General features: G+C 31.7%; 1 protein-coding gene across 8 annotated transcripts in view; it reads left to right on the forward strand.

The window, feature by feature from the left end:
* Positions 1 to 15000, forward strand: part of LOC137631177 (chloride channel protein 2-like) — a 390893-nt gene that overhangs the window by 226946 nt on the left and 148947 nt on the right. For all 8 annotated transcript variants that reach the window (XM_068362900.1, XM_068362895.1, XM_068362894.1 and 5 more), the window contains one exon: positions 11646 to 11739. In XM_068362900.1, the coding sequence (XP_068219001.1) occupies positions 11646 to 11739 (94 nt within the window). The remainder of the gene's footprint in view (positions 1 to 11645; positions 11740 to 15000) is intronic.

Below are 15000 nucleotides of genomic sequence, written 5' to 3' on the forward strand. Positions count from 1 at the left end.
ATTTTAGTGGCTTTGGCGGTTGGAAAATTGATAAGAGATGCATGAAACAGCCTCTCGTGTGACAATACCTTTAGACATAGGCCTACTCTGTATAGTCATATTTAATTGAAGACTTATTTCACCTTATGTTTTGTGATTTTGATTTTGTAAAGGATTTTCAGGCCTCGGACTATAGGTAAATATTTCATTGGGATATAATGTAGAGAAAGAGTTTTCTTTTTACTTATATTAATAATTTGCTTTAACTGTTTCTATGGCTAACCCCTAGTTATGGCTGGGTTTAGTAGACACCTACTGGTCCCTTATCGTGTAGATAAAACTCTCTCTCTCTCTCTCTCTCTCTCTCTCTCTCTCTCTCTCTCTCTCTCTCTCTCTCTCTCAAGGGTCGTTGACTTCTACTGCTTTTAGGGTCACCGTAGATAAGCCAAATATCCTCTTGTTGCGAAAGTCTGATGAATGTGAGGCTCGTGTATCGTGTAGATGGAGATCTTGGCACGAGAGCTGCTCCTGGTAATTTGCAACTTGACTTTCTATCCTGAAAAGATTGGAGATAGCATTTTTTCTCTTTTGTAAATTCATGTTTTATTTTTTTAAAGCTTTTATTTTCTATTTTTGTAAAGTTATAGATTTGTTTCACGAGTACTTTGGAATTCATAATCCTTGTTTTTTTTTTGTTTTTTTTAAATTTTCGGTTTTGAAGTATAATTTTTTTTTTCACTGAAGTTTTTGAAGAATGACATTCTTTAATCTATATTCATAGAATCTTTGTAGTCTTCTATACCTATAGTAAGATATTTATATATATATATATATATATATATATATATATATATATATATATATATATGTGTGTGTGTGTGTGTATATATTATATATATATCACTCTTTAGCCTTTACTAATTTTGTTTTAGTTATGGATTTCAATCACTATTATGAATTTTACATACCATACAACGTGAAAATGATTATTTTGAAATTAATATGAAAAAGGAACATGGTTGAATTTTTGAAATTAATATGAATAAGGAACATGGTTAAATTTTGTTCTAGTACATGCTACTTGATAAAGTGATGTTCTTATCCTCGAGAGATTTTAAAGCGTCTTCACAGCTCTCTTCACGCCTCCCAATAAATGCCAGTATTGTGAATATGAATATCATTGCTTTATTTCTGCGTTTTCTTTTTTATACCTTTATAGAATTCGTTTATTTTAAGGAGCGTGCGTAGTAAATTTATGAATGTACTTATGTTAGATAATATTGATGATGATAATATAATAATGATGATGATAATAATAACGCCTGAGAAAGATTATTCTGTTAATATGTTAGTTTATTTTCGGTGTGCGTTGTGCGTTATTTTTATTAGAAAATTATTAAATCATTGTTTTTTTCGAAATATATCACATTGCGAGAAGTCATTAATTATACCTTCGAGGCTTAGAAAGGATATATATCTTCATTCAGTCACTAATTTATCGTAATCTTGCTTGAATTTTGAATTGAGTAGGGAACATTTTATAAGGAGTTTAATAATCTTAATGTCAAAACCTTAGTGATTATATTTAAAAACAAGAGTGCAGTACGTTAGTTCATAAAATTCATGAATTTCTCGTATTTCAACATATTGGTTATAGTAAGTGGCAGCTCATATGGTTTATTATTAAACATTTCCCTTTACACATACAATGCCACACTTTCTTATCTGAGTAAGTGTTGGGGATGATTATTTCAATTTTAGTCACTGGATTTTACCAAAAATCCCTGTCATTTTCTATCTGCCAAGTCTACAAAATCATAAGCACTTACTTCTCCAGTCAGTCTTCCTGTATGTCTGAGTGTAATCAAACTTGACCAAATTATGAATGATTATCGTTCTCAATCATGCTTACTTTTTGAATATTTAGCGTGATTTAACTAGAAATTCCAAAATTTTAATTTTTCAAAATCATAAACACCTCCCCACTCAGACTTCCTGTATGTTCTGAACGTGACCAAACTTGATCAAATCGTTAATTATCGTTTTCATCAATACTTACATTTTAACCATTTATTCATATTGCCACATTTTGTGTACAAAGTCTTTTACCCTTTTTCTCCTATTGTCAAGCTACTCCTTTCTCTCAAGCTGTCATTATCCAAATTTCTCCCCTTCTTTCATCATCCATAATAACATTCATTGTTTCCTTCTCAGGCTGCTGTTTCTATACTTACATTTATTCGTAGATAGTCCCATTCGATTTTCTGTGTTTTATAAAAAGAATAATAAAGTGTCATTGGTCTATGCAACCTATGAAGCCCATTATTATTATTATTATTATTATTATTATTATTATTATTATTATTATTATTATTATTATTATTATTATTATTATTATTAAATGCTAAGCTACAACCCTAATTTGAAAAGCAGGATGCTATAAGCCCAGGGGCCCCATCAGGGAAAATAGCCCAGTGAGGAAAGGAAATAAGGAAAAATAAAATATTTTAAGAATAGTAACAACATCAAAATAAATATTTCCTATATAAACTGTAAAAACTTTAAACAAAACAAGAGGAAGAGAAACTAGATAGAACAGCGTGCCCGAGTGTACCCTCAAGCTTTTAACAAAAGCTTTTTCATATTATACATTGTCAGGACCTCTTGAATTGGTTATTGTTTTTTTTTTTGGGGGGGGGGGGTCATATAGTGCACATATATCCATAACGGTTTCAAAACTTGACGTAAGGAGTCAGGTTATCATTCATCTAACTTGACACTTTCCTTCTACCAATCTATCTTTTATCCACCTTACTTTCTGAAAACCTTTTCTTAATTTCTGAAAAACCCATCTTTCTTTCTGAAACTTTATCTTACATTCTGAAAACCTTATATTACTTTCTGAAAACTTCATCTTAATTTCTGAAAACTTTATCTTACTTTCTGAAAGAAAACTTTTCTTAATTTCTGAAACTCTCTAGCTTTCTTTATGAAAACATCTATCTGAAACTTCATCTTTCTATCTGAAAACTTTTCTTAATTTCTGAAACCCCTGTCTTTCTTTCTGAACACCTTTTCTTAATTTCTGAAAACATTATCTTTCTTTCTGAAAACTTTATCTTACTTTGAAAAATTTTCTTTATTTCTGAAAACATTATCTTTCTTTCTGAAAACTTTATATTAATTTCTGAATACTTTATCTTACTTTCTAGAGTCCTCATCTTGCTTTCTGCAAACCCTTTCTTACTTTTTGAAAACTGTAGGTTACTTTCTGAAAACCTTATCTTACTTTCTAATAACCTTATCTTATTTTTTGAAAACCTTATTCTACTTTTTAAAAAGTTTATCTTGTTTTTTGAAAACTTTATTTCACTTCCTGAAAACATTGGCTTACTTTCTTAGAACTTTATTTTACTTTCTGAAAACTTTATTTTACTTTCTGAAGACATTATCTTACTTTCTGAAAACTATCTTACTTAGTGAAAACCTTATCTTTGGGAATTTTTTTTTCTTTTGAAATTTCTTTTGAAAACCTTATTTTACTTTCTGAAAACTTTCATCTTACCTACTGTAAAGTTCATTTTACTGTCTGAAAACTTCATTTTACTTTCTGAAAATCTTGTTTCACTTATCGGAAATCCTGTCTTAATTTCTGAAAACTATATCTTAATTTCTGAAAACTATATCTTAATTTCTGAAAACTATATCTTAATTTCTGAAAACTTCAGAGTACTTTTAGTAAACTTTGTCTTGCTTTCTTAAAACTTTGCCTTGCCTGCTGGAAACCTTATCTTACTTCTGAAAATTTTAAAACTTTGCCTTAATTTATGAAAACTTTAAAACTTTATCTTAATTTATGAAAATTTTAACTTGTTGAAAACTTTAACTTAACTTATGAAAACTTTAACTTGTTGAAAACTTTAACTTACTTTTTGAAAACTTTAACTTGTTGAAAACTTTAACTTGTTGAAAACTTTAACTTACTTTTTGAAAACTGTATGTTCCTTCCTGAAATCGTTATATTACTTTATGAAAACCTTAATATACTTTCCAAAACCCTCATGAGTCGCTATTATAAAAAAGAGCCCGTGTATCACAGAGAGAGAGAGACAATCTACAATCTCTCCAGGTATCCCTAATTATTTCATATTTAATTTTTTCAAAAAGTTTTTCATCCTTCCATTGTTTTGAAAAATTACATCAATTAACAACACTAATTTGCACTATTATTACCATGCCACAATCTGCTGATTAAAATTGCATTCTAAAACTATTTTATGGTTTATTTTAATATTATTTTTATTATTGGGATGTTGAGGCTAATGAGATTTTTATCATTATTCTTATGATAGTAACGTTAATAATAACTATATTTATTAGTAGTATTTTTTATTTATTATTATTATTATTACTATTATTATTGTTGCTGTTGTTAATATTATTACTATTATTATTATTATTATTATTGTTATTATTATCATTATAATTATAATTATTATTATTATTATTATTATTATTATTATTATTATTATTATGAGGATTATTATTATTATTATTATTATTATTATTGAGAATGAAATCTTATAGAATCAACAAGAGGACTTTTAATTTCAATGGCACGCTCCCTAAAATAGAATTCTCGTTTGTGAAATTAAAACATAAAAAGACATAAAGAAAAGAGGTGTTAAGTAAAGTTAGCTACGAATCATATTACCAATAGTTAAATCGATAATTAATAAGTTTCACATTAAAAGCACAATCACGGAGAGTAATTTCATCATGAAATCAAAAGCAACGAGTTAGAGACCGACGAATTCAAATGAATTCAGTGAAAAGGTACATTGATTAAAATTTGCATTTAAAAAATGGTAAATGGCTGGCAACATTTATTCCAGGATTTTTACCGTTTTAAAAACGGATATATTGACGTAAAAGAGTGATATTACTGTCACCAACCCGTAAAGGTTAATAACAAGGTAAGGTAAAATTACGGTCGCCTGTATTTTACTGAAATACAGTTGAGAACAGTATATTTTTACGGAGGGATTCCGATTAGAATTACGGTTTTTTCTAACTGTATTTTAAGACCTAGGATGGTTAAAAAGCACGAAGAAGGTCTATAAAGAAATAAACAGTTTAAAAACATCGAAAAAAAATGCTCTAGAAGGAAATTACCACAATGATTCATGACCTAACCGAATCGATTTGGCAATAGTGAATGGAGATTATTTCTAATTTTAGTAAATTATGTATGTAATCTAATTGATATCATTAGAGCTTTTCATAATAATGCTTTGATTTGATTGATTGATGTGCATCAAACAATTATTGCATATATGCATAAGCCCCTGGGCTTATAGCATCCTGCTTTTCCAACTAGGGTTGTAGCTTAGCATTTAATAATAATAATAATAATAATAATAATAATAATAATAATAATAATAATGATAATAATAAAAATGCAAGTACACGATATTAGATTAAATTTTCCGTGTATATAAGATAAAACTAAAACTGCAAAATACTAAAATTGAAGCTTTCGAAGGGACCATCTCCTTTACTCTTTAGGATAGAATTTTTGGGATTTTAAAACGGACAAAAAGTTTTGTCCAACAATAGAGATCACGAAAAATATTAGAATTGACGTCACTGTTTGAACAGCTGATGAACAAAAGCATTCATACGGCATTGTTTTGCCTTTATTGACAATCTTTTTATTCTTGGTGCATTATTTCAGACAATTTTAATCAATAGCAAATTTATTTCGAAATTGCTTTGATGAATGTGGAAATTTTAAGCGTTTCGTCAGTGTGTATTAGTCATGGTCACTAGTTTGTCAGTGGTTTAAAATATGTAGGTGGATATGTTGTCCTCTTCTAATATTTTGTCAGAATCTTTAAGCTCACCGATAAGAAACTTTTTTTTTATTCTCATATTAATTGTAAGCAAATTTTATTGATATTAGTTTCTCAGACATATTTAACGTCTTTATAGAAAAGAGCGTTGATCGTATATATAAAAATTGACTATTTTATCACATTAGGTAAATTTTTTACCAATCATATATTTAACAGAACGTTTTTATTGCATGATTACACAATTTATATCTCATGTTTGTTAAATGCCTCTTCGTTATGGCTAATTTCATGATCGTCAGACTTTGTTACAAAGATCAAATTGAAGAGTCGAATTGATATGACTATTTTTTAGTGGTTTGACAAGATATCTACATTAGATCAACATTGTTTGTTTGTTTTCCATTTTACACTACTCCTACGAAGCAGCTTTTCAGCATTAATATGAAAAAAGTAAGAATTCTTATCTCTGAAGACTTTCAAATCCAGGACTGATCTTGAAAGTCTCCAGACTCCTGAGGATTGCATGGAGCTTTCTACATCGAATTGAAACTGAATAAAAGAGTGAGGATTATTTAAAAAACTACATCTCCAGAACCAATAGATAAAGGAACAACAGCGAAAGAACCATAAACATAAAATAAATCAAGATCTCAAATTTCTGGTAAAAGTTCAATTTTCAAAAGTTCATGAAGATATTTATCGATAAAGATATTAGCCAATATAGATTACGAAGGAAATCCAATGAAATGATTCAGAGATTGATAACGTCTCTACCTGGTGTTTGCCAGACTGGGGTTCGAGTCCCGCTCAGACTCGTTAATGCCTTTAGTGTCTGCAACCTTACCATCCTTGTGAGCTAAGGTTGTAGGGTTTAGGGAAGCCTATAGGTCTGTTGAGTCATCACCAGCCATTGCGTGGCCCTCCCTGGTGCAGCGTGGGTGGAGAGGGGTTTAGGTGCTGATCATATAATATATGGTCAGTCTCTAGGGCATTGTTCTGCTTGCTAGGGTAATGTCATTGTCCCTTGCTTCTGCCATTCATGATCGACCTTTAAATCTTTAAAGATTCAGTTTGGCTGCTCAAGGGACCGAAGAAGCCTTTAAATGTGGAGCTATATTAGAAATTCAACATTAAGAATACGTTTTTATATTAGGTTAATATTTTTAGTAATATCAAATCATCTCTCAAACGGAAAGAAGATATTTGGCCAAGACAAGTGGAGAGTCATTACGATAGCCCTCCATTCTGGTTCTTTGGCATTCCTTTCATGGCATTTAGGGATGCCCTTAAACCCTAAATCAATCAATCAGTCATGGCATTTAGGCCATGAACGGTACGTCAACGGAAAATTAGGTGAATTCACTTTTTATCGAAAACTAGCTCCATATTTAAAAAAAAAAAAAAAAAAAAAGTGTCAACGGAAAATTAAATGAATTTACTTTTTATCGAAAACTAGCTCCATGTTTTCAAAAAAAAAAAAAAAAAAGCTAATGGACGGTTTTAATTATCAATTAACCAATGTTCGTTCAATCTGAAATAATAATCTATTGGAATGAATGCGTTAGGAAAAGCCTGTTTATTATCCACATTAGATCCGTGTTACTGTATGGGCATGAGTCGTGGTATGACAATGAAGCAATATCCAACAGATTTAGTATATTTGAGAACAAAACCCTCAGAAGAATATTGGGAGTTAAATAACAGGACAGGATTCGAAATGAAACTATAAGAAATTACAATAGTGACTTATGTGGATGAGATCATGATGAGGGGTAGATGGAGATAGTTGGGGCATGCTCTTTGCACTCCCCTAAGAGAGATTAGTTACCCAAACTTTCTACGGGTCTGTACAAGTCACTAGAAGAGTTAGAAGACCCAGGCCTACATGGCTGAGGACTATGAAGCGTGAATGATGATGAATGGAGAAGTATTGATTTAAAAGATCAAGATAGAGACGATTGGCGAAATGTAACAGTCCCTTAGCTTGGCTAATAATGATAATAATAATAATAATAATAATAATAATAATAATAATAATAATAATAATAATTATAGTTATGATTATAATTACAGTAATTATAATTACAATAATTATAATTATAATTATAATTATAATAATGATAATAATTATAATTATGATTATAATTACAACAACAACAACAACAACAATAATAATAATAATAATAATAATAATAATAATAATAATAGACGTGGGAAGAGATAATGATGATGAGTTTAATATTTTAGTTTGATGACAAAAACTCTGTACTTCATCACCCTTTTCTATTATTTTTCTTTTAATGAAAGCATTTCTTTTTTAATTTTCCAGATATTTTATTTGTTTTTATTTTTAATATGTAATTATTTTATAGCTTCACTGATTACGATTCTGTGATCTAATTTCGCAACTGTTGTGATAAAAGATAGCAGCTTATGTATTGAATTAAATGGTTAGTGATAAGTGAATAAAGAAACGATAAAATTATCATTTATCATAAAGTTTGAGATTGATTGATTGATTGGAAGTTTTATGTCATTGAGAGAGAGAGAGAGAGAGAGAGAGAGAGAGAGAGAGAGAGAGAGAGAGAGAGAGAGAGAGAGAGAGAGAGAGAGAGGCAATGCATTATTAACTTACAGGGCATTCAAGAAAGCAAATGAGAGAGAGAGAGAGAGAGAGAGAGAGAGAGAGAGAGAGAGAGAGAGAGAGAGAGACAGACAGAGAGAGTAATTTTAGTATTGCTGCTTTTATTGTTAGATTAGAATAAATATATATTGTTTGTTTGTTATTGTTGTTACGAATATATAATGTATGTTATGTGTAATAAAATTTTTTGGTTTCTAATTGTAGCATTTAACGTGAAAAAACGCAAGGCTACCCAGAGGTAAGATTGTGAAATTTGATAAATATTTTTCTATCTTTGGTACACCAATATTGTTAACTATATGGCAATTCTCTAATTCTCTTATGTGTTGTACCTTCATAGATATTCTATTTAATGACTTCATAGATATTCTATTTTTACTGTTGAATGACAATGCTACGGACATCATTGACATGTGACCGTTTTGAAGCACCAGAATATATATATATATATATATATATATATATATATATATATATATATATATATATATATATATATTGTATATTATATATATGTTTTATATATATATATATATATATATATATATATATATATATATATATATATATATATATATATATATATATATATTGTTACCATTTCAAATTTTTCTATATGTGTGAGTCAAACCCTCGGTCTAGGTATAACAGATCAGCCAGGAGTCTTACAGTGATTTCGTTTTCTTTTAGAATCTACTTGTCCTACACTGTTAAAAATCTGCCGTAAAAATCGGTAAAAATCCCGAAATAGATATTACCAGGCATTTAATGCTTTAAAAAAGGATATATTGATGTTGTGGAGTGATATTAAGGTCACCATCCCGTAAAAGATAATAACAAAATCGCCTTTATTTGAAGGAAATACGACTGAGAACTGTATTTTTGCGGAGAATTTCCGATTAAAATTCCGTTTTCTTTACCAGTGTACCCAATATTTTCGTCTGTTGCTTGCTTCAAATTTCATCAATATCAGAACTTTTCATGTCCAAATTCCCTTTCTTTCTTCATTAATTTACATCAGTGGGAATACTTGATGATTGATTATTAGATATAACGGTTATTAAATTAAGAGCAGAGTAATAATATAACTCCAAAATCTGTAGGTGGATATTTTATTGTCATATAATATTTTGTCAGTGTTCAAATTCTATAAACTCATCGATAGAAACATTTTCATTCTCATCGTACCAATTATAAGTACGCTTTACGAAAGATAATAATTTCTCTAAAACAAAGAACGTTTACAATATATATATATATATATATATATATATATATATATATATATATATATATATATATATATATATACACTGACGATTTTACCACATGAGGTAAATGTTGAGTTATCAATCATACATATAATTGACGGTGGTTTTTTTTTTTTTTTTTTTTTTTTTGCGTCCAATCTCAGAATTATAATCATGTTTCTTTAATATCTTTATATATATAACCTGACTCTTTTACCACATTAGGTAAATGTTGAGTTACCAATCATACATATAATCGACCGATTTTTTTTCCTTTGCTTGATTACAAACTTTGAGTCCAATCTCGCAATTATAACCATGGTTCTTTAATGTCTCTTTACTCTTAGCAATTTCATGATTGACAAACTTTTTTTTTTACAAAGATTGTTAAACTCCGGTTGTTTTTTTTAATAGAGGATAATTTGAATGATAATAATACAGTAGTTACAAATATACCTTCAGTATTACATATATATGGTCATCATTGCCATTCAAATAAAATCAATTTTTGGGTAAAATGAATCGATTTAATGTGAAATTTTTTGAGGAAATAATAACATTTTTCCCCTAGATAGGTGAATTTAAGGATGAAATAATGATGTATTAAAAGCTCGTAGAATCAATTAGAAAAAAAAAACTTAAAACTTAATAAACACCGTAACGAAGATTAAGTTTCAAAAGTCATGCAATAACTTTCGTGCAAGATTGTTTAAAGATGTGGTATTGCTTAACCTAAGTTTTATAATTTCGGTTTTCTCATGATTTGACTTTTCAATAACGATAGAATAACTAATTCAAATAATTGTTTCTGAATCTAAAGCGATATTAGTTTAAGAATAACTATATTAATTTCTGTTTGTATCATCATGACACAAGAGATTAAAATAATGAATGAAGAATTAATGAATATGGGTATAGGGTAAAGCTGCCTTCCTTTCCTGGGGCATGTACAGTAGAAGAGACGTGGCGTAGATGCACAGAAACCCTTATTTTGGTTCACACTCTGGCTGACCTGTCTCTCTAGACCTAGACCGCGATCAAACCTTACTTCAGGTAACTGTTCATATTCCCAGGCTGACTGGACATGATGATTACCCCCAGGTACCCAAATCTTCTATACGACTTCTCTATCTTGATGTTTTCTCCAAGCAATTGTTTTTCTTTTTTTTAGTTACTCAGTTAAGGACTGATTTAGCATGTTCTTTCAAGATATTGTCGTCTAATGGTCATGACATTCTCTCTCTCTCTCTCTCTCTCTCTCTCTCTCTCTCTCTCTCGTTTATCATTTTCTCTGGTACCAGTTTACAAATATATGCTACCATGTCTATCTTAAAGGCTGTGTACTATTAGCTCTCTCTCTCTCTCTCTCTCTCTCTCTCTCTCTCTCTCTCTCTCTCTCTCTCTCTCTCTCTCTCTCTCTCTCTGGTAACAGTTTACTGATATGTGCTACCATGTCTATCTTAATGGCTCTCTCTCTCTCTCTCTCTCTCTCTCTCTCTCTCTCTTGTTTATCATTTTCTCTGGTAACAGTTTACAAATATATGCTACCATGTGTATCTTAAAGGCTGTCTACTATTAGCTCTCTCTCTCTCTCTCTCTCTCTCTCTGGTAACAGTTTACTGATATGTGCTACCATGTCTATCTTAATGGCTCTCTCTCTCTCTCTCTCTCTCTCTCTCTCTCTCTCTCTCTCTCTCTCTCTCTCTCTCTCTCTTTTATCATTTTCTCTGATACCAATTTACTGATATGTGCTACCATGTTTATCTTTATGGCTGTCTACTATTAGCTCTCTCTCTCTCTCTCTCTCTCTCTCTCTCTCTCTCTCTCTCTCTCTCTCTCTCTCTCTCTCATGGACGCCTCTACTAGTGATCCGTTATACCTTCACCGAATAAAACATAATTTCTCTTTCTCCAGATGTATGGTCGTTACACCAAGGACTTAGGAAGATACGCGAGAGAAGAAGCCAAGAAACTCAAGAAGGAAGAGAAAGGTGGAACGGGAGCATCAGGTAAATCGCTTTTTCTTCTATTAGTTAAAACAGAGGTTCACTAGGTAGAGTGCATACCCTCGCCTGTTGATTAAAACATAGGTTAACTAGGTAGAGTGCATACCCTCGCCTGTTGATTAAAATAGAGGTTAACTAGGTAGAGCACATACCCTTGCCCATTGATTAAAACAGAGGTTAACGAGGTAGAGCGCATACCCTTGCCTGTTGATTAAAATAGAGGTTAACTAGGTAGAGCGCATACCTTCGCCTATATCGTGCTGTATATCACAAGAAATGCAATATAATAATGCATATTTTAACACTAGAGTCCTGCAAATCGGATAAAAATTGACCACGATATAAAAAAGCGTTTTTTTATATATATATTTTCGTGACCTTTGCCTTGACTTTTGACCCAATCACTCCCAAAATCTAATCAAGGTAGAAATTGACCACGATATAGCAATGAGAGTTTTTTTATATATATTTTTGTGACCTTGGCCTTGACTTCTGACCCAATCACTCTAAAAATCCTTGGATCACGGCCAGTCATCCCACCAAATTTTATGAAATTCGGTCAAATAGTTTTTGAATTGTGCAAATCAGAAATACACATACAGACAAACAAACAAATAAATACACTCCTAGCCTCTTGGCTAGTACAGTGGTAACGTGTTTTCATGGCAACAGATCGATCCCTGCCTGGGACCATGAGTTTAAGCTGTTTACTGAGGAGGCCACTGCTATGGTTTGGTACCACAGTGGGGTTTTAGGTCTGCCCGGCGGACGTTCTGGTGAGCATCTATTCTGATGAAACTGGAACTAGACACCTTCAACCTTTATTGAAACATAAGCTTCGCAACGAAGTTGGCGATGGTAACCAGTTTCCTAAACTTCCTTTTGCGCTGCATTTACCATTATGTCTGTGACGCAGAAATCAGCATTGCGCTGCATTTGCCATTATGTCTGTGACGCCGAAATCAGCATTGCGCTGCATTTGCCATTATGCCTGTGACGCCGAAATCAACATTGCGCTGCATTTACCATTATGTCTGTGACGCCGAAATCAACATTGCGCTGCATTTACCATTATGTCTGTGACGCCGAAATCAACATTGCGCTGCATTTACCATTATGTCTGCGACGCCGAAATCAACATTGCGCTGCATTTACCATTATGTCTGCGACGCCGAAATCAACATTGCGCTGCATTTACCATTATGTCTGCGACGCCGAAATCAACATTGCGCTGCATTTACCATTATGTCTGCGACGCCGAAATCAACATTGCGCTGCATTTACCATTATGTCTGCGACGCCGAAATCAACATTGCGCTGCATTTACCATTATGTCTGCGACGCCGAAATCAACATTGCGCTGCATTTGCCATTATGTCTGCGACGCCGAAATCAACATTGCGCTGCATTTGCCATTATGTCTGTGACGCCGAAATCAGCATTGCGCTGCATTTGCCATTATGTCTGTGACGCAGAAATCAGCATTGCGCTGAATTTACCATCATGTCTGTGACGCAGAAATCAACATTGCGCTGCATTTACCATCATGTCTGTGACGCCGAAATCAACATTGCGCTGCATTTACCATTATGTCTGTGACGCAGAAATCAACATTGCGCTGAATTTACCATCATGTCTGTGACGCAGAAATCAACATTGCGCTGCATTTACCATTATGTCTGTGACGCCGAAATCAACAAAGTAGTTTTAATATTGAAAAGTTGACTTTTTGGGCTATTTTTGCTATTTAGACTTGACTCCCCCAAAGCCTCCTTAACCCCATTAGGTCATCTTTAAGGTCAGGACCTTTCCGCGCTAGGTACCCTTTAAGGGCATGCATGATTTAAAAGTATTGAAGTTTGGTGTAGTGACCTTATATAATCGGTTAATGTATACTGTTCGAATAGCAGGAGATTTGAATTATAGTAATAATTGTAAAAAAAAAAGAAAAAAAAATTTCGCTATTAAACATTTTTTATTGATTAAGATATGTTAAGACATACATATTGAAGTATAACTTCTTATACTCCTCTCACATGCATGTATACTATATATATATATATATATATATATATATATATATATATATATATATACATATATATATATATATATATATATATATATATATATATATATATATATATATATATATATATATATATATATACAGTGAATATTACTCCTTAGTAGATTCTAAGGACATAGGAGAGTGAAGGCAAAGGGATAAGAATGGATGTAATGGATGGAGAAAATATTGTCAAATGAAAATTAATGCTTATAACAAAAGTGAATATCACATATAGTCATACATGCAGGAGGATCCAAAGGATAATAAAAAAGAAAATACAAGGCCTGGTGGTAGCGTCCTTGCCTGGTGATTGCCAGACTGGGCTTCGATTCCCGCTCAAACTCTTTAGTTCCTCTGGTCGTTGCAGCCTCATCGTCCTTGTGAGCTAAGGATGGTGGTTTTTGGGGGAAACTATATATCTATCTCCTAAGTCTTCAGCAGCCATTGCCTGGCTCTCCTTGGTCCTAGCTTGGATGGAGAGGGCCTTGGGTGCTGATCATATGTAATATGGTCAGTCTCTAGGGCATTGTCCTGCTTTATAAGGCAATGTCACAGTTCCTTGCCTCTGCCGTTCATGAGTGACCTTTAAATCTTTAAACAGTTTTGGATTTGAGAGAAGAGTTTAATGAGGAAAAATGTCGAGAGAGAGATTTGTGGGATTTGAAATGAAGGAAGGCCTTTGTTGGTAAAAATTTAGAAGATATAAGAATGACAAAAATGTGCAAAGAATTCATGTAAGTCGAAGAATTCTTGTTGAGGTAACTCCCAAGTATACAGAGGTTTGATTGAATTACACACGAAGCACTGTAGTACAGCAACAGTGTTGGTATCAAATGGATGAGAAAAGTGTGTATATATGCATGGAGGGGATGTAATGCATTAGATGAGTAGATGCTCCATTGTATAAAGGTGATAGAGAGACTTTAAGAATTATAGATGTTTTGTGTGATTTGATGTAGAATGGAGAATGTATGGTAGGATATTGATTGTGAAAGAAATGCTTAGAGAATTATAGATGTTTTGTTTTATTTAATTTGCCATTGAATTTGTATGGTTGAATGTTGATCATGAAATAGATACTTTTAGAATTATAGATGTTTTGTGTGATTTGATGTAGAATGGAGAATGTATGTTAGGATGTTAATTGTGAAAGAGATCCTTAGAGAATTATAGATGTTTTGTGTGATTTAATA

The sequence above is a fragment of the Palaemon carinicauda genome, chromosome 39 (genome assembly GCF_036898095.1).
Source record: "Palaemon carinicauda isolate YSFRI2023 chromosome 39, ASM3689809v2, whole genome shotgun sequence".
NCBI classification, from domain to species: Eukaryota; Metazoa; Arthropoda; class Malacostraca; order Decapoda; family Palaemonidae; genus Palaemon; species Palaemon carinicauda.